This window comes from Pogona vitticeps, chromosome 6 (genome assembly GCF_051106095.1).
Source record: "Pogona vitticeps strain Pit_001003342236 chromosome 6, PviZW2.1, whole genome shotgun sequence".
NCBI lineage: Eukaryota > Metazoa > Chordata > Lepidosauria > Squamata > Agamidae > Pogona > Pogona vitticeps.
This window is the reverse complement of record NC_135788.1, coordinates 68266344-68285403: the sequence shown is the minus strand read 5'-3', so window position 1 is coordinate 68285403 and position 19060 is coordinate 68266344. Positions and strand designations below refer to the sequence as shown.

The window sequence follows — 19060 nt, the reverse complement described above, 5'->3', positions numbered from 1 at the left end:
AGTATAAGACATTGGCCCAAATCCTCTTCTATAGCTGTGAAAGTGGCATAATCTATAGAGGCAAATTGCCCCAAGTAAAGAATTGTATAAATATTATCAGTTGGATGCTGTCTCATAACTCAGTATGCAACAGATAATTCAATTCTTTAAAAAAAACACCAGGCAGGTTTATGAATGTAGGATATTGTGTTTCTTTACCCATGATTCAGAAAGCCAAGAAACTGACCGATATTGTTGCAAAATACAGTGGTGCCTCGCATAGCGATGTTAATTAGTTCCAAAAAAAATAACGCTATGTGAAACCATCGCTATGCGAAACACCATTTCCCATAGGAATGCATTGGAAACCGGTTAATCCGTTCCGATTGGAACGGATTGCCGTCATTAAGCGAAAAAACCCATAGGAAACATCGCTAAGCGAAACAATGTATCCTCCATTGGAATGTATTGAAGCTGACTCAATACATTTTAATGGCTTTGCGAAGTCAATTTTTGCAATTTTAAATGTGTCATACAAGGGTCAAAAATGGTTTTAAATGCTTGGATTAGCTTCTGCACCCTCTAAAACGGATGCAAAAGTTAATTTGGCTTTGATCTGACTTTTCATTAATTTATGGTGAATTTTTTCCCCCCAACTTTTGACAGCTGTCAAAATCTGACAGCTCCATTATTTCCTATGGGGGAAGAAAAAATTCACAAAAAATTAATGAAGACTCAGCAACTGTTCTAAATTCTTGGGTTCGTTAGAGGACCCCCTAAGTTGTGTGCAAACCTGATTTGGCTTTGATCTGAACTTTCGTTAATTTTTTGTAAATTGTTTACTCCCCCATAGGAAAGCATGGAGCTGTCAGATTTTGGTTCCTATGGGCCAAAAAAAAAAATTCACAAAAAATTAACGAAAAGTCAGATCAAAGCCAAATCAGGTTTGCACATGACTTAAGGGGTCCTCTAACGAATCCAAGCATTTAGAACCGTTTTTGACCCTTCTAAGACACTTTTGTAATTGGAAAAAAAACATCGTTAAGTGAAGCAGGGGACCTAAAATCGCATTCGTTATGCGAAGCATGGTCCCAAACTTCGCTAAGCGAAAATCGCCCATAGGAAACATCGTTATATTATTTTCTAAAAAAAACACATCGTTATATGCGAATTCATCGCTAAACGAGGCAATCGTTAAGCGAGGCACCACTGTATCTGCCCATGTTGCCAGCAAGAAAAGAACAACAGCCCTAGCAGTTGCTTTGTGTTTGGGTGAGTCAGGATGTGAGGCTGAGGAGCCTGACCCCGAGGGAGGCCTGAAAGGAAAAAAGAAGAAATCGGGCCTTCTCGGCGGTGGCTCCTCGCCTCTGGAACAACTTGCCTCCAGAGATTCGTGAGGCCCCGTCGCTGGGCATTTTTAAGACCCATCTAAAAACGTGGATGTTTAAGCAGGCCTTCCCTCCAGATAACACTTAATCTTTCTTTCTTTATCTGTTCTTTGATATTTTTGCCATCTTGAAGAATTTGCTTATTGTTTATTTCTTACTGTTTATTGTTTATTGTTTAATGTCTATTTTTGTCTATTTTTATTTTTTGTTATATGTATATGTTATTATATTTTTATCTGTCTGGAAGCTGCCTAGAGTGGTCGCTTTGACCAGATAGGCGGGAAATAAATAAATAAATAAATAAATAAATAAATAAATAATAAAATAAAATAAAATAAAATAAAATAAAATAAAATAAAATAAAATAAAATAAAGTGCTTAACTGATGAAAAAAGGAGTCAGCTTCTGGGATATTCTCTTGAGTGGTGTCAGATTGTGAATGGCAGTGGTGTTGGGAGACTCCTGTTCAACACCTTGATCATTAGGCTGTGGAGTGTCCCAGGGTTCCATGATACTATTTCATATATATGTGAAAAACCTAAAAGAGGCTATCCAGAATTTTGTGGTCTGGTACCACTAATGAGCCGATGATAGCCAACTCCATCTGCTTTTTAAGTTTTTCCAAAAGGCCCTTTTCTCAGTCTCTCAGACCATAGTGTGTGGGTACCCCACCCCCAATGTCACGGTAAAATCTACAAGGAATCAAATATGGGGATGTATAATCTCGAGGCTAAAAGGAAGGTATCTCAAAATGTCAAATGCAGGGGAGTGGTATCAAGAGATAGATATCTAATTGACTCGTGCGCTCCCAGAGGCATCTGGTGGGGCCACTGTGAATACAAGAAGCTGGACTAGATGGGCCTGTGGTCTGATCCAGCAGGGCTCTTGTTATGTTTTTAAATGTAATTTTGCCTTCGGGCCTCTTTTAATCCTGAGTTAGTCTTTTTTAGAAACTGGAAATGACAAGCCTGTTTCTGACTAATCACTGGTCATGTGTTGCATTTAAACAGCAAATGGTTCTCCCAAGATTTTTATGAAAGTGTACCAGATTTTAAAATTACACTTCAGGAATTTCAAGGTTACTCGTAACACTTACTAAAAAATAAATTAAATTAGTATTCAATAATAATAAATATACAGTATCAAAATACGGCTAGAAATTTGTTTCAGAATTATGCATCATTTTCCAACACTCAATAAACTATCACTAACTTCATAAATTACTTGGTGGTTTCCTGTTCCTTACCCCCCTTTTTTCTTTATCTATTCTTTAACAAGTTTACAATTAAGGAATTGTATATATGTGAGAGGGATTGCTATGTCTCTGCCTGTTTTTCTTTTGATGTATTGAAATAGTCAACTAAATTTACTAATTCCCTGTTTCTTGCAGACATTGTGCCTAAATCTGGAAAAAATGAAGATTTTGTACTTGTTGTGAATGTCTTGCCTGATCTGGACTCAGTATCTGTACGTACACTTGGAAATTACTCTAAATCCAGTGTCATTGTAGCATAATAGGATATTCTTTCCCTTCCTGTTCTCTACAGCCCTCCAAACCATCTGAAAAGCTGCTCCTGAATTTGCGAACCCACGAGAAATCACCCTGGACACCTTCCCACCCCCAGAAAAAAAACCATACATTATTAACCTTTGGAGTTTTATTTGTGGGGGGAAATGACAATGGCTATAAAACGGCCACTGCTTGAATTGGCTGCAGCAGAATATTATTGGGTATAGCATAAGGAGCAGATTCCTGCATCAGATGACCTGCCTAGCAGCTGATGCCTCCCATCCCAATGCATTGTTTGGTAACCATGGCATTTGGTGAGCAAAGTGGATATGACCCCCCCCCCAAAAAAAAAACCTGTGGGGAACTCTGGCAGTTCTCCCAAGTGCAAATCCACTAGGGTCGGGAGAGACACCTAGTTCAAACTGTGCAGAACTGTGGAGGCTTTGCTAAGCCAGGCATGTTCTAATCCCCTTGTGGTGGGGAATCCCTTGCCTGCGATAAGGCCAACTGCCTGTCTCCCTCACTGAGGATCTGCTCCTATGCATCAAATTGCCAGTAAAGGGGGTGCCTGTTACCCCACCCACCTTCTGCCAAATTATTGCTGCTGCATCCACTCCAAGAAGCCTCCCCTAATATCCTTCAACCATACCTCATGATCAGAGTCTGAAAGATGCACCCTATCATCCCTGTAAGCCCCAAATTTGTGTGGACAATGTCCCAATGATGAATCTGCAAGCTACCACCCTTCTTGACATTATGGCCTGTTGCTCAGGTCACCTTCTGGCATGCCAAATCTACCCTCCTAGGATTCACTGCTCCCCGCCAAACCTGCCTCAGACCATGTCAATGTTGTATTGAGCAATCCTAGCTGAAGTCGTGCCAGGTCCTCTTACATAGGTGCTATTAGATCAAGCTTCTTATATGCTAGGTGATATAATTTTCACCTACCTGGATCAAGACCACATGGGGGCAATAAGTGTTGTAAGTAAATCTTCATTGTAAGCATCAGTGCCTCACTGTGTGCCATTTTGGAATCAATGCCTTCCATTTTTTTCCTGGCTTGTTTGGTAGAACCCTAAGTCATTGGACAGAAAGGACTCGGCATAGCTAGCTGCTGTGTCTGAGTTTCCTTCTTTTTCCTTGGTGTCATCTTTATCTAATGAGAAAAACATGGCAAAGCTACCCTGTAGCCCAGTGGTTCTTAACCTTGGGTGACTCAGGTGTTTTTGGACTGCAGCTCCCAGAAGCCTTCAGCATCAGCTGTGCTGGCTGGGGTTTCTGGGAGTTGCAGTTCAAAAACATCTGAGTCACCCAAGGTTAAGAACCACTGCTGTAGACGATGTAAGAATGCTATGCAATATGTATTTCTTTTTATAATATTTATTTATTCATTTATTTATTTCATTTTTATATATTTATTTCATCTAGCCAAGGGTCACTTTAGGTGGTTTACAGCAACACAGCAGCAGCATAATTAAAATACATTTATGTAAATAAACATTTTAAATGATGGAATTGATCAGATTAAACCTAGATAATATGTAATTCTTATGTATTTGATGGGGCAGATACTGATTTGCCACCCTCACCTATATGCTCTACTCATATGACACCTCTTAATGAGCTGCCTAGAAAGCCATAGTACCAACTTGGCACTTAAAAAACCAGCCTCCAAATGGTTCCATCTGTATATAAGGAACCTGAATAGTTACAGGGTGGCTGTGTGGCATATATTATAATCCCATGGCCCGTTTATATTGCATTCCCCCCCCCAGTCCCTTGTTTCCCTCCTGTAGGCCTCAGATTCACCATGAATATTCTTATGGAGGGTCTCTCAAACCTCCATAGCAGAGATTTGGAGGAATGGGGAACTGCAGGGAAAAGAGTGAACAATGAAAAACTGGTGCTGTATTTCCTTACTGTAGTGTGATAATCCAATTTTTTTTGGAGAACCACTTTATACAACTCTAGAAACAGTTTTTTTTTTTGGTAAATTTAAGATTCAGAAGTGGCATTATTACATTCACAGTGTGTTGAGAATACAAGAAAAGTTGGTGGCAGCTGATGAAAGGCATAGTAGCCAAGAGAGAACAGAAGGAAGAGCTGGAGGCAAAAGGCAGAATTCATTTTGCATAGAATAAGTTGTGGCTAGATCATGTACACAAATTCAAACACAAGCAGACACATTCACATACAGGCTGGCAGGTATTGTATTCTACAACCTGCCACAAAATTAAAAACGTTTCTTCCTCCTGTTGGTGCCTTCTGTGCTTGGTTTTAAAGCTGGGCTTATGCAGTCATATTCATTATTTCATTTTCTCCTCTATCCCGAACACTCATCCATTCATGGAAAACATGAGGCTTCCCTGAAGAACCAGTTCTTACTGGTTCTTACAGTTACTGTCCTTTCACTAATCCTATCCCAGCCATTTTTTTGCTCCCCCCCCAATATCCCATCACAGCCACCACAGTGGCTGCTTTCTGCCCTTTTATTCTGCCCCAGCTCCTTATCTCAAGACCTTCTCCCCAAACCCCATGATCAGAAGAGTGTGCCCCAGTGCAAAACATCGAGAGAGATGTTCTCTTCTTTCAAAAGAAATAAAAGAAATAAACTTATAAATGGGAAACAAATATAATTGCAAATTTCTGTATAACTTCAGAAAGAAACCAATGAATAAATATTATCACTCAAGGCAAAAACTATTTTCCCTCCTGCCAAAAAGGAAAAGAATAGGAAGAGAAGGAGAAAAAAAAATGCGAGTAATATTTATCTAGGGAACTACATCTCTATTCATGTTTTTCTATGAGTTTCGTTTAGTCGTGTCCTACTCTTCGTGACCCTATGGACCAGAGCACGCCAGGCCCTCCTATCTTCCCCTGCGTCCCGGAGTTGTGTCAAATTCATGTTGGTTGCTTCGATGACACTGTCCAACCATCTCATCCTCTGTCATCCCCTTCTCCTCTTGCCGTCATACTTTCCTAACATCAAGGTCTTTTCCAAGGAGTCTTTTCTTCTCATGAGATGGCCAAAGTACTGGAGCCTCAGCTTCAGGATCAGTCCTTCCAGTGAGCACTCAGGGATGATTTCCTTTAGAATTGATAGGTTTGTTCTCCTTGCAGTCCAGGGGAGTCTGAAGAGCCTCCTCCAGCACCACAATTTATAGGCATCAATTCTTCGGCAGTCAGCTTTCTTTATGGTCCAGCTCTCACTTCCATACATCACTACAGGGAAAACCATAGCTTTGACTATGCAGACTTTTGTTGGCAAGGTGATTTTTAAGAGGTTTGTCATCGCTTTCCTCCCAAGAAGCAGGCGTCTTTTAATTTTGTGACTGCTGTCACCATCTGCAGTCATGGAGCCCAAGAAAGTAAAATCTGTCACTGCCTCCATATCTTCCCCTTTGATTTCCCAGGAGGTGATGGGACCAGTGGCCATGATCTTAGTGTTTTTGATGTTGAGTTTCAAACTGTTTTTTGCACTCTCCTCTTTCACCCTCATTACAAGGTTCTTTAATTACTCCTCACTTTCTGCCATTAGAGTGGTATCATCTGCATATCGGAGGTTGTTGATATTTCTTCTAGCAATCTTAATTCCAGCTTGGGATTCCTCCAGTCCAGCCTTCCGCATGATGTATTCTGCATATAAGTTAAATAAGCCGGGGGGGGGGGCAATATACAGCCTTGTCGTACTCCTTTCCCAATTTTGAACCAATCAGTTGTTCCATATCCAGTTCTAACTGTTGCTTCCTGTCCCACGTATAGGTTTCTCAGGAGATGGATAAGGTGGTCAGGCACTCCCATTTCTTTAAGGACTTGCCATAGTTTGTTGTGGTCCGCACAGTCAAAGGCTTTTGCATAGTCAATGAAGCAGAAGTAGATGTTTTTCTGGAACTCTCTGGCTTTCTCCATGATCCAGCGCATGTTAGCAATTTGGTTTCTAGTTCCTCTGCCCCTTCGGAATCCAGCTTGTATTTCTGGGAGTTCTCAGTCCACATACTGCTGAAGCCTACCTTGGAGGATTTTGAGCATAACTTTGCTAGCGTGTGAAATGAGTGCAATTGTACGGTAGTTGGAGCATTCTTTGCCACTGCCCTTCTTTGGGATTGGGATATAAACTGATCTTTTCCAGTCCTCTGGCCAAACTTGCTGGCATATTGAATGTAGCACCTTAACAGCACCATCTTTTAAGATTTTAAATAGTTCAACTGAATGGCCTCGCTTCCAGTGGCCTTGTTGTTAGCCAGGCTTTCTGAGGCCCACTTGACTTCACTCTCCAGGATGTCTGGCTCAACTACATGGTCAGCAACTACATTGTCTGGGTAGTTCGGGGAATCCAAATCTTTCTGATATAATTCCTCTGTGTATTCTTGCCACCTCTTCTTGATGTCTTGTGCTTCTGTTAGGTCCCTCCCATTTTTGTCCTTTATCATGTCCATCTTTGCACAAAATATTCCTCTACTATCTCCAATTTTCCTGAACAGATCTCTGGTTCTTCCTTTTCTGTTATTTTCCTCTATTTCTTTGCATTGTTCATTTAAGAAGGCCCTCTTGTCTCTCCTTGCTATTCTTTGGAAGTCTGCATTCAATTTTCTGTACCTTTTCCTCTCTCCCTTGCATTTTGTTTCCCTTCTCCTCTCTGCTATTTGCAAGGCCTCGTTGGACAGCCACTTTGCTTTCTTGCATTTCCTTTTCTTTGGGATGGTTACGAGCCTCTATCCAAAGTTCTTCAGGCACTCTGTCCACCAAATCTAGTTCCTTGAATCTGTTCTTCACTTCCACTGTGTATTCAGAAGGGATTTGGTTTAGATTATACCTCACTAGCCCAGTAGTTTTTCCTACTCTCTTCAGTTTAAGCTTGAATTTTGCTATGAGAAGCTGATGATCAGAGCCACAGTCAGCTCCAGGTCTTGTTTTTGCTGACTGTATAGAGCTTCTCCATCTTTGGCTGCAGAGAATATAATCAATCTGATTTCGATATTGCCCATCTGGTGATTTCCATGTATAGAGTCGCCTCTTGTGTTGTTGGAAAAGAGTGTTTGTGATGACCAGCTTGTTCTCTTGACAAAACTCTATTAGCCTTTGCCCTGCTTCATTCTGAACTCCAAGGCTAAACGTCCCTATTGTTCCTTTAATCTCTTGACTCCCGACTTTAGCATTCCAGTCCCCTAGAATGAGAAGAACGTCTTTCTTTGGTGTCAGTTCTAGAAGGTGTTGTAAATCTTCATAAAATTGTTCAATTTCAGTCTCCTCAGCACTGGTGGTTGATGCATAAACTTGGATTATTGTGATGTTGAAAGGTCTGCCTTGGATTCGTATTGACATCATTCTATCATTTTTGAGATTATATGCCATTACAGCTTTTCCCACTCTTTTGTTGACTATGAGGGCTACTCCATTCCTTCTACGGGATTCTTGCCCACAATAGTAGATATGATAATCATCTGAGTTGAATTTGCCCATCCCTGCCCTTTTTAGTTCACTGATGCCCAGGATGTCGATGTTTATTCTACCCATCTCCTGTTTGACCACCTCTAGATTCCCAAGGTTTATAGATCTTACATTCCAGGGTCCTATGCATTATTTTTCTTTGCACCATCGGAGTTTCCTTTCACTCCTAGGCACGTCCACAGCTGAGTGTCCTTTCGGCTTTGGCCCAACCACTTCATTAGCTCTGGAGCTGCTTGTACTTGTCCTCCGCTCTTCCTCAGTAGCATGTTGGACGCATTCCAACCTGAGGGGCCCATCTTCCAGTGTCATATCTTATAGCCTTTTGTTTCTGATCATGGGGTATTCTTGGCAAAGATACTGGAGTGGCTTGCCAATTACTACTCCAGGTGGATTGCGTTTAGTCGGAACTCTCCACTGTAACCTGTCCGTCTTGGGTGGCCCTGCACGGCATAGCCCATAGCTTCTCTGAGTTACTCAAGCCCCTTCGCCACGACAAGGCAGCAATCCATGAAGGGGTTTTCTGTGAGTAAACTTCACCAAACATTGAAAATTATTCCCGAATTTATAGGCATAAGATAGCATAGGAATTAATCTTATTTATTAAAAAATACTTTGTACTGCCTTTGTCTGCCCAGATCCAATCAAGTCCATTAGTAAAGGCAAGGTCTACTTCTAGTAGCCACTCTTTCCCTCAAGGAGTGAAAATGGGGCGTGAAAAAGGAATCAAGGAGATCTGCTTGCCCAGTCTCAAGCCCTGAATCAAATTTATGCCACAAGTCTGCACCTGAATGAAACAAATAATCAAACCATGCTTTTGCATTGTCATGTGTTTTTACTTCTTTACTCAGATAGATACAGTGCATGCACTTAGACTTATACTGTACTGGAAATGGCTAATTCATGTCTGTGTGCATGTTGCAAACAGTAAAGAAGAAGCAGTCTTTAGGGAAATATGATTATCACCTGTTCTTTTTCACTGTTACTGCTCTAGAGGTAGAAGGGTGACCATTGCTACCTAAACTAGGCATGGGAAATTGTTCTGTCTTGTGGAGAAGTCTGTGGGTACTCTGTCCCAAACTACTGTGTTTAGGAACACCCTAACATGATGCTTCAGGGACTGGGATCCATCTTTAATCACACCAATGTGCAATCAGGAACAAATACTATCAGGAGCATTCTCTGTGTGACACTTGTGAACAAGAGGCTTACTGTCTTTGATACTGCAGCTGGTATATATAACCACACTGGTGGCCTTAAACTAAGTTTGAACACTAACCTTCATGGATTTGCAAGGTGTTTTAAAGCTAGAAAGTTGTCTGTTACAATGAATTTCATGGTTTAGCAGTGTCTGAGTGAAGAATACTTTTGTCTATCTATGATTCTTATAAAATTATTGAAAACTTAAAATCATTTTCTGTCTTCTTTTAATGGATATATTAAACAGTTTTTTTAATAAAATCCACATCATTTTTGTGCATCGTAATCTTTGTTTCATTACTTCAAATTCTGCTGTCTCATATTAAACATACTGTTGTATTTCTTTTCAGCAAGCCATTGACAGTGAAGTAAGAGGAGATGTAGTTCCTTCAGTAACAATTAAGGTATACCTTGTTCTGAATACAACACAGAGTGTAAGACTCGAAAGTACAGTGGTGCCCCGCATAGCGACGATAATCCGTGCAGCAAAAATCGTCACTATACAGATTCGTCGCTATGCGAAATAAAAAAAGCCCATAGGAATGCATTAAAACCCGTTTAATGTGTTCCTATGGGCAAAAAAACTCACCTTAATGCGAAAATCCTCCATACGGCCACCATTTTTGCTGCCCGGTAAGCGAGGACTCTGGGCAAAAACACAGCGGGTGGCCATTTTATTTACCCGGCGGCCATTTTGGAACCGCCGCTCAGCTGTTGGAAAATCATCACTATGTGAAAATCGGTAAGAGAAACAGCTTACCGATCATCGCAAAGCGATATTTTCCCATTAAAAACATCGCAATGTGATTGCTTTTGCGATCGCAAAAAAATCGTCAGTATGCGGATTCGTCGTTAAACGGGGCACCCGTTAAGCGAGGCACCACTGTACTGGCAGTTATGACATAGCTTTATTATCCACTTTCTAAAACGTATGTGAATGGAACTTACTTAAATATAATAATCTTCAAAGAGGCACCTGTTTAAGCATGTATAAAAAATTAAACAGTAATTAAAAAGGAGAGTATTATGCTGTCTTAAGAAACTAAACAGACATCATGTGCTCTATATATCTGTGATCTAACTATTATATGTAATGTGTCTGAGACAGTGAATTGCTATTAAATTGCTATAGTTCTCTGTGTACCACATGTACCAGTTTTGTTCCTATATTAGGACCTCATTCAGGAGCCTAACAAGTTGAGTGATAAGAAGAAATCTGCACTCATCTGTCAAAGTGTGCATGTCCCCAGTGTATTTTCCTGCTATTCACACTCATTTCTTTCTCAGCTGCCAAATTGAACATTTTTTAAGCACTTCATACATATTTTTCTTTAGGAAGAAAGCTGTGCTGAGTGCCAAATACATTGTTTCTGCCTCTCCTGCTTCTTTCTTGCATCTCTCGTAAACATTCTTCCTTTCTTTTTCTCTGTTTTAGTCTTGGAGTTTATGACCACATTGTGTAAAAGTGTCTGATGAGACAGTAAATCGCTTCCCTTGGACAAATAATCCCTTAGCCTTTTGTGTTTAAATGAGGATCAGAAAGTTGACTTCTACAAATTGTGTCATGTATTAACCAAGGAGGCAAGGTGTAATTTGGTCACTGCATTTGTAAGCTGTCTTGGAGAGAAGGCACTTGAGGAAGTGGTGCCAGCAACAAAGACTCTTTATTCATAATTTGTCACTTGGATTGAGGACATATCTATCCTACAGCAGAAGAATACAAGATAATCTAAGTTGTCAGTTGGCCTTCTTAAATTTATTTATTTATTTATCTCCCATCCATTCCTATTTTTCCTGCTGCCTTCTCAGCTTCTCCACTATTTCTACTGGAATTGCTGCGTTACTGACACATTCATTACTAATTACTGAGACTGTCTTGGCAGAACCTACCAAAGAGGAAAACTATGAAGTCAAGGTATAGATTGGATACTTCCCCTTCCATTTATGGCCCTATGTGCTTCTTCATGGCCTCTGTGAATCACACTATGGGTGAGCCGCGCATGCACAGAGCCTCGTCAGAATATTCTAGCGCTTCTGCAGTAGCAAAAAGATACATTAGTGCAGGCCTCTCCCCGCTGGTATATATAACTTGGCACCAAGGCTCTCCCTTCAGTTTCCTTTCAACCGCCACGTTGAAAGCCTTGATCGTTGCTTCTGTGAGTCTTTTTCTGAAAGCAAAAGAAAGTTACTTATTATTTTAAAATTTTCTTTCTTTACCAATCTTCCTCCGCCTTCTCCTCCTCCTCCGCCTCCTCCTCCTTTTCTTCTTTTTCTTCTTATTCTTGTTCTTCTTGTTCTTGTTCTTCTTGTTCTTGTTCTTCTTGTTCTTGTTCTTCTTGTTCTTCTTGTTCTTGTTCTTGTTCTTCTTCTTCTTCTTCTTCTTCTTCTTCTTCTTATTATTATTATTATTATTATTATCATCATCATCATCATCATCATCAAAACAAGTACACTCCGGCCTTAGGGCCGGAGTGCCCCCCCTTTCTTTCTCCCGGTTCTCAGTTCATGGCCTCTTCAGGCCCATTTAAACACTGCATTTTTGTTGTTGTTTAGTCATTAAGTCGTGTCTGACTCTTCATCACCCCATGGACCAGAGCACCCCAGGCCCTCCTGTCTCCCACTGCCTCCCGGAGTTTGGTCAGATTCATGTTGGTTGCTTCGATGACACTGTCCAACCATCTCATCCTCTGTCGTCCCCTTCTCCTCTTGCCTACACTCTTTCCCAACATCAGGGGCTTTTCCAGGGAGTCTTCCCTTCTCATTAGATGGCCAAAGTATTGAAGCCTCAGCTTCAGGATCTGTCCTTCCAGTGAGCACTCAGGGTTGATTACCCTGTGTCAGCATACCTCAGGCTTCACAAAATTCACATCTTTCGGTACATTGAGGATTGGCTTCTCATAGCACACTCGTGTCACAAAGCACAGCGAAACATACGCTTCATCTCTCCTCCAAGATCTCAGCCTTGCAGTAAACCTGTAAAAATCCAAATTAAAGCCTACAGGACTTATCTCTTATATAGGAGCAATTATAGACTCCAAACATGCTCAAGCGTTTCTTCCAACAGACAGACGTCTCAATTTAACTTCTTTACTCCATGCCTTTACTCCTCACGTGCTTGTATCTGCGTTAACAGTCCAACGTGTTTTAGGCACTATGGCCTCGATGACCGCTGTAGTTCAGCATATTCACCTCAAAATGAGATCACTTCAAGCATGGTGCCTGGCCTTATTCAACCCATTGACAGACCCACGCATACCCTGCTGCGAGTCACTCCAGAACTTGCCTCCCAGCTTTCATGGTGATACTCCACTCAAAACCTGATGATGAGATGACCTTTTCAACAACCCCGTCCACAAATCCAGGTCACCACAGATGGCAGCCTCACCAGCTGGGGTGCCCACTGCCGATCACTACAAATCCATGCCCAGTGGTCGCGAAGAGAAAGGTTGCTCCATATCAATGAGCTAGAACTCTTAGCAGTAATAAAAGCCCACAAGGCTTTCAAGAACCATCAAAATGGTCCAAATAGCCTCAGACAACGCCACCACAATGTATTATATTCTCAAAAAGGGAGCACTCACTCTGGCACAGTGGTTAAACCGCTGTACTGCAGCCAAAACTGTGCTCACGACCTGGGGTTCAATCCCAGGTAGCGGCTCAAGGTTGACTCAGCCTTCTATCCTTCCGAGGTCGGTAAAATGAGTACCCAGCTTGCTGGGGGGCAATGTGTAGCCTGCATAATTAACTTGTAAACCGCCCAGAGAGTGCTTGAAGCCCTATGGGGTGGTATATAAGCAGCACGCTTTGCTTTGCTATATCTTGCTGTTGACCTGTGGGAATGGTGCCTCTCCCATCACATTTATCTCATGGCAATACATATAGCCGGTTAGAACAACAATCTGGCAGATTTGCTCAGTCGCAAAGAATCTCAAGCCAACAAATGGGAACTAGATCAGTATGTTTCTCTCTCCCTGTGCACACACTGGGGCACACCCATGTTACTGCTCCCACGCAGGAGTCGGCAAGAACTTCTGCAGCAACGCATGTCGGCTGTTGGCCCAAATCACTCACTTACCTTTTTCCACTGTTCTCACTCCTCCACAAGGTTGCAGTCCGCCTTCAGTAGGACAGGCCAATGCTATCATGATAGCTCCGTGGTGGCAGTGACAGCCATGGTTCTCGATTCTCCACTGGCTGTCGTACAACATTTATCACCTGCCGTGCCTGCCTTACCTGCTTACATAAATCAAAAATCAAATTCTCCATCAAGATCTCTCTGCTCTTCATCTTGCAGCATGGAGAATTCTGTGTCCCTGACGAATGTCTTTCATTATGCGAAGAAACCCTCAACTAGGAAAGCCTACATGTATAAAAGGAAAAAATTCCTATCTTTCACTGCAGCATCGTCACTACCTTCAACCAACACTTCTCTTACCACTGGCCTTTGTTTTCTATTGCAACTAAAAACTAAGAACCTTTCTCTTTTGTCCCTCAAAGTCTATCTTTCGGAAATTGTGGCTTATCAGCCACCAGCCTCTCCGACAGCTATGTTAGTCCTTCAGCAGCTTTCAAGGTTGAGCCCCTTGCCTCAACAAACCTCAGATTACTTACCTTTCAGGTGGTGTTCCTTGTAGCTATCGCATCAGCTCGCTGTGCTAGTGAACTAGCAGCCTTGAGGTCTGATTACCCTTATCTTCAGTTTTACCCAGATAAAGTCAAACTCTTTGTAGAGATTTCTTTCCTGCCCAAGGTTGTCTCCCACTTTCACCTATCCCAAACTTTGGTTTTTGCATCCTTTTTTCCATCTCTGTAATCCTCAAGAAAGGATTCTCCATACAGTGGATGTACGACAGGCTCAGGCTTTCTATATAGCCCACACTCAATCCTTCAGATGCTCAACTAGACTTTTTGTCATTTACCAACTTCGTGCCAAGGGTCTCCCAAGTTACCTCACAGAAAATATCCAAGTGGGTTGTGTCTACCATCCAGTGTGCTTATGAGCTCACTCAAGTTCCAGCGCCACAGAGTATCCACCCTCATTCCACCAGGGTGTTGGCGACATCTACAGCGTTTCTCCAAGGGGTCCCCCTCGCTGATATCTGCGCCTCTGCCACATGGCCACTGCCGTTCGTGTTTTATCAATCACTATCAATTGAACATTTGGCAGAAATCTGATGCTGCTTTTGGTTGTGCTGTATTATCATCTACCTTGGTGTGACACCCTCCTCCGAGTAAGGTAGCTTGTTAATCACCCATAGTGTGATTCACAGAAGCCACGAATAAGAACAGCAGGTTACCTAACTGTAACTGTAGTTCTTTGAGTGGATCTCTGTGATTCCCACATCCCACTGTCACACCCTTTTCTTTACGCAGCGGTTGACCTAACTGAAGGGAGAGCCTCGACACCAAGATACATATACCAGGGGAAGGGGTCTGCACTAATGTATCTTTTTGCTACTGCAAAGCTCTAGAATATTCCAATGAGGCTCCACGCATGCGTGGATCACCCATAGTGTGAATCACAGAGGTCCACTCAAAGAACTACAATTACAGGTAGGTAATCTGTCATTTTACCAGATCCTTCCTCTATCCGTGTCAATACCAATGTCATTGCCTCCTCTTCTTTCTCCTTTGCTGGCTCTCACTTCCTGCTTTAGATAGGCTTTTTCAGCCTTGGATCTGCCAGGTTTAAGGTGCATGAGAGTGGCTGCTTCAAAGATAAATCTAAGCAAAAATATGAGAGCCTCCATTGTAAAGAGCTATTGCTATGTGACAATGTGCACAGCACTCAGTTTGGAGCTTATGTTTTTCAGTACTGCAATTAGATCTATTTACTGTTGCTTTCTTATTTTTGCTATCAGTTCTGTGTGTTTTTGGTTTCTTGAAGATATCTTTGGTAGCTGTTTCTGCCCTCCACACTGCCTGTGCACATACTTCCCTATTTTCATATAGTTGGTGAAATCATTTACCAAATGACTTTCAAGACGGTTTAAGAGTGCATTTGGTTGTACACTTTTGACTTTGGTTTTGGACTGCCTGCCACTAGTGAGTAAGCTTGCTAGTCACTATTTATCTGAAACACAAAGAAAACAGTGAAGAACAAATTGCCTTTAACTGGGATTCCTCAAGTGTCATCTGTACATTCATGCAAGCCATCCTCCATTTCCACTTTGGTGATGTTACTATTTCAGTTTCAGGACACTTTGATTTTTCTTGCTTGATTTCAAGGCACTTACGTAGGTGTCTGAAGTGGAACTGATGGGACTATGCCCTGGGAACAGCAAACACTGACAGGGTGCAGATATGCTACCTCCTGATTGGTCAGCTTTCAGAAGTTCTTTAATGTGGGCTTGTGCCGGTGCAAAACCCGTATGTGTGAATGCTCAACTGATCATTCAAAGAAGCTCATAAAGATTACAGATAAGCAACTTGATCTGCAGTCTCTTAAATGTTTTATGTAAGTGTGATAGTGATGATGGAATTAAGAGAACCCTAAATTTAATTAAAGAAGCTAAGACAAAAAAATTATATATAAACTTGTGTTTTCACTGCAGTGGAACTGAATGGTAGTTAGTGAATCACATACAATAATTTTAAAAATTGTTTTTATGAAGTTTGCATCATTCTAGGGGAGATACTGAAATAATAATTTGTTAAAATTACTAAATAAACAGTTTAAAGCTGCTTATTTTGTGTTTCTTGTATTCTGTTCAACTGCTCTTTTTCCTATAAATATCTTTCTGTTTTTTTCTATCTGAAGGTTACAGTGAAGAGCAAACTGGTGACATATACAAAATTATCAATACATGTTGAACCTCCTTTAGCACTGACCCAAAACAAATTTGTCTTGGAATTAGGTAATACAGTATTTCTATTTCAATCTAAAGTAATTTTTGTTTTCTCTGTATGGCAGAAGACCAATAGTTTTTAAAGCAAATGTTCAAAAGTATTTGTAAGTTAATATATGTTGCACTCTGTTCTTAGGAAGTGGGTATGTTTGGAGATTTAACTTTTTGGTTCACCTTTCCCCCTTTCTTTTAAAGAATGAATAGCCTGTGTAGAGAAGCAGCTTATTAAGGAAAATGAATAGCTCTTCTCATGTTGCTGCTACAAAACTGAATTCCTGAGGCAATACAAATTCAGATTTTATATATGCCCAAAGTAGTAATATTACCAGTTTTGGAAACAACTAAAAGAGAAGAGTTTTTATAAAAATAGCTAAAGTGGCTATGCCATTCAAGCATACATATTTATAAACTTATTTAAGAGGACCAGTATGGCAGACTGGGTAGAATCTTGGGCTGGTATGTGAGAGATGGAGGTTTAAGTCTCTCCAGTGCCATGGCACTCACTGGATAACCATGGTCCTTGAGATGTCTGACCTTTTAAAGAACTCTTTCTTTTGACCTTCTGTTTTCTGTGTCTGTCTTTACAGAGTCGTCTGAATCTAAAACAGTTACACTGTCAGCCTTTTTAAAAGGAAACAGTTCCCCAGCAGATCTGGAAGGTAGTGCTGTAGCATCATATAGTATCTCAACAGGTAAATATTGTAAAAGTATGAGTAAACAAGGAACACTATTTTTATTTTAAAGTAATTTGAGTTCTTAATTGAATTTGTTTTCTTTGATTTCAAGATAGATCACTCAGTAGCATTGTTTTTTCATGTGTTTGTTGTAGCAGTTGGAATAGCTTCTTAATACTCCTGAAGGATCAAGGCATCTCTTAGGATTAGAAGTTAATTATGCTGTTACCAGTTTCATTCCTTTGTCTCTGGTGAACCTGTCAAGTACTATGTTCATCAGTACTGTGATTCACTTCTCTGTAGAACTAGAGACGGCTAGATTGTTAGCTAGTCTAATTACTACCTCAGTATTTTCCATCTGGGGACTGTTAATTTAGTATATTCTGGATATAAATGATTCCTCAGGTATGACTGAAGTCAGTTGGTTATGCTTTTGCTAATTTCATTAGCTGTGTTACAGCCAAGGGGGAGTTCCGTTTATAATGAGATAAAATCAATCAAATTGATTTTTAAAGGAATAATAATAAAAAAGATTATATAATAGCAAATAGAATTTCCCCACACTCAAGAAACATTATTTTTCAGTTGTTCATACAGCCAGCCACCATACAGCTAGTTGTTACAAGCCCTTAAAGCACGATGGGGAACGTGTGATTCTCCATGTGGTTTTAGACTCCAACCCTTATCAGTTCTAGTCAAGTGTGATTGAGTTCTTCTGAAATTGATGACGGTTCCTTCATTTTGGCGGGAATGAGAGACAGAGACGGTTTGAACTGTTCAACAACCTTAACTTTATTATCTTCAGCCTCTGGGTTAACAAGATTAAACCAATCAAAACAGCTTAATTCTGGAATCATTCTATAACTCAATATCTTTTACTCTGGTGTAAATATTCCGCTCCTCACATTGAGGAGTGCTCATAGTCGGTCATCAGCCTCATTGGGGTACTCCTCACAACACACACTGTCCGACAGCACAGGTGCCTTGCCCAATCCCCCTCCGGGGGTGGGGTGTTGCAGGTGGGACTGGGATGGATCATTTTCCTCCCTCCACTTTGATTGTGGGGTTAAACCATGACCACCCATTCGAGTGGCTTCACCACCCTCCCATCACCTCCAGGAGAGGCAGGGTCCGGTAGTAATCGTCCTCCTGTATTGAGATTTGGAAATTCTCTCAACAGATTACAGACCTTGTTAGCTGGTTCGTCCACACCATCTGTTTGCACCACACTGTCTCTCCTGTTTCTCTCTTTCATCCCAGTTTCCACTCTAAATTCCCACGCTTCTCCTCCCTCCTTTATAACCTCTTCCCATAATATCAGATCTTGATCCTCCCCTTTGTCTTCCTCCTTGTCTTCTGCTAAGCATATCTGTATCGCCTCCCCCCCACTCACTTCGTCTTCCTCTATCTTTATGAGTTCCCCCTCTACAGATCCGAATGTCTCCTCTTGTCTATCCTCTGCCGAGGAGGGCACACTAGCCTTCTGTCCTTCACACCAAGCTAATTAGGTGTTTACTCTCAGTTATCTGTTATATGTTTCTTTTCTCCCCTTTCTTTTATTTCACTGGTTTTATGATAGATTTCAGTCTATCATAAGGTGAGCACAGGCTGTACTGAAACAAAATAATAATTACAGGAAGTTCTATTTTCATTAAGCAAACATAGCTTCCAATACTTCAGAAATACTTTGTGTCCACTATGAGTGCTCATTAACCCAAGAATTTTAAGATTATATCATCAAATACTGATGTTGTGAATGATCATCGTCCTTAGTCTGATTTCAATTTAATTGTTTGAGACTATACTTACTATGTTCATGATGTTGGATATCATTGCCAATTTACTTTCTTAAGATACCACTCAATGCGTGTTTTGAAGTCAACATGATTTTGTGAAAGCAAATTCTTTAATCCATTCTGAGTCTTTAAAGTACCCGAAGAACCTTTCCTGATGGCATAAATAACTGAAAAACGTAACTGTATTTCTGTTTTCTTTCATTGTACGCATGGTAGAAAT

The 19060-nt window shown here is 41.0% G+C and overlaps 1 protein-coding gene across 5 annotated transcripts in view; it reads left to right on the top strand.

Moving 5' to 3' along the window:
* BBS9 (Bardet-Biedl syndrome 9) overlaps positions 1-19060 on the top strand; it is a 381302-nt gene that overhangs the window by 87641 nt on the left and 274601 nt on the right. For all 5 annotated transcript variants that reach the window (XM_073003801.2, XM_073003799.2, XM_073003802.2 and 2 more), the window contains exons 11-14: positions 2758-2834; positions 9873-9926; positions 16283-16379; positions 16958-17062. In XM_073003801.2, the coding sequence (XP_072859902.1) occupies positions 2758-2834; positions 9873-9926; positions 16283-16379; positions 16958-17062 (333 nt within the window). The remainder of the gene's footprint in view (positions 1-2757; positions 2835-9872; positions 9927-16282; positions 16380-16957; positions 17063-19060) is intronic.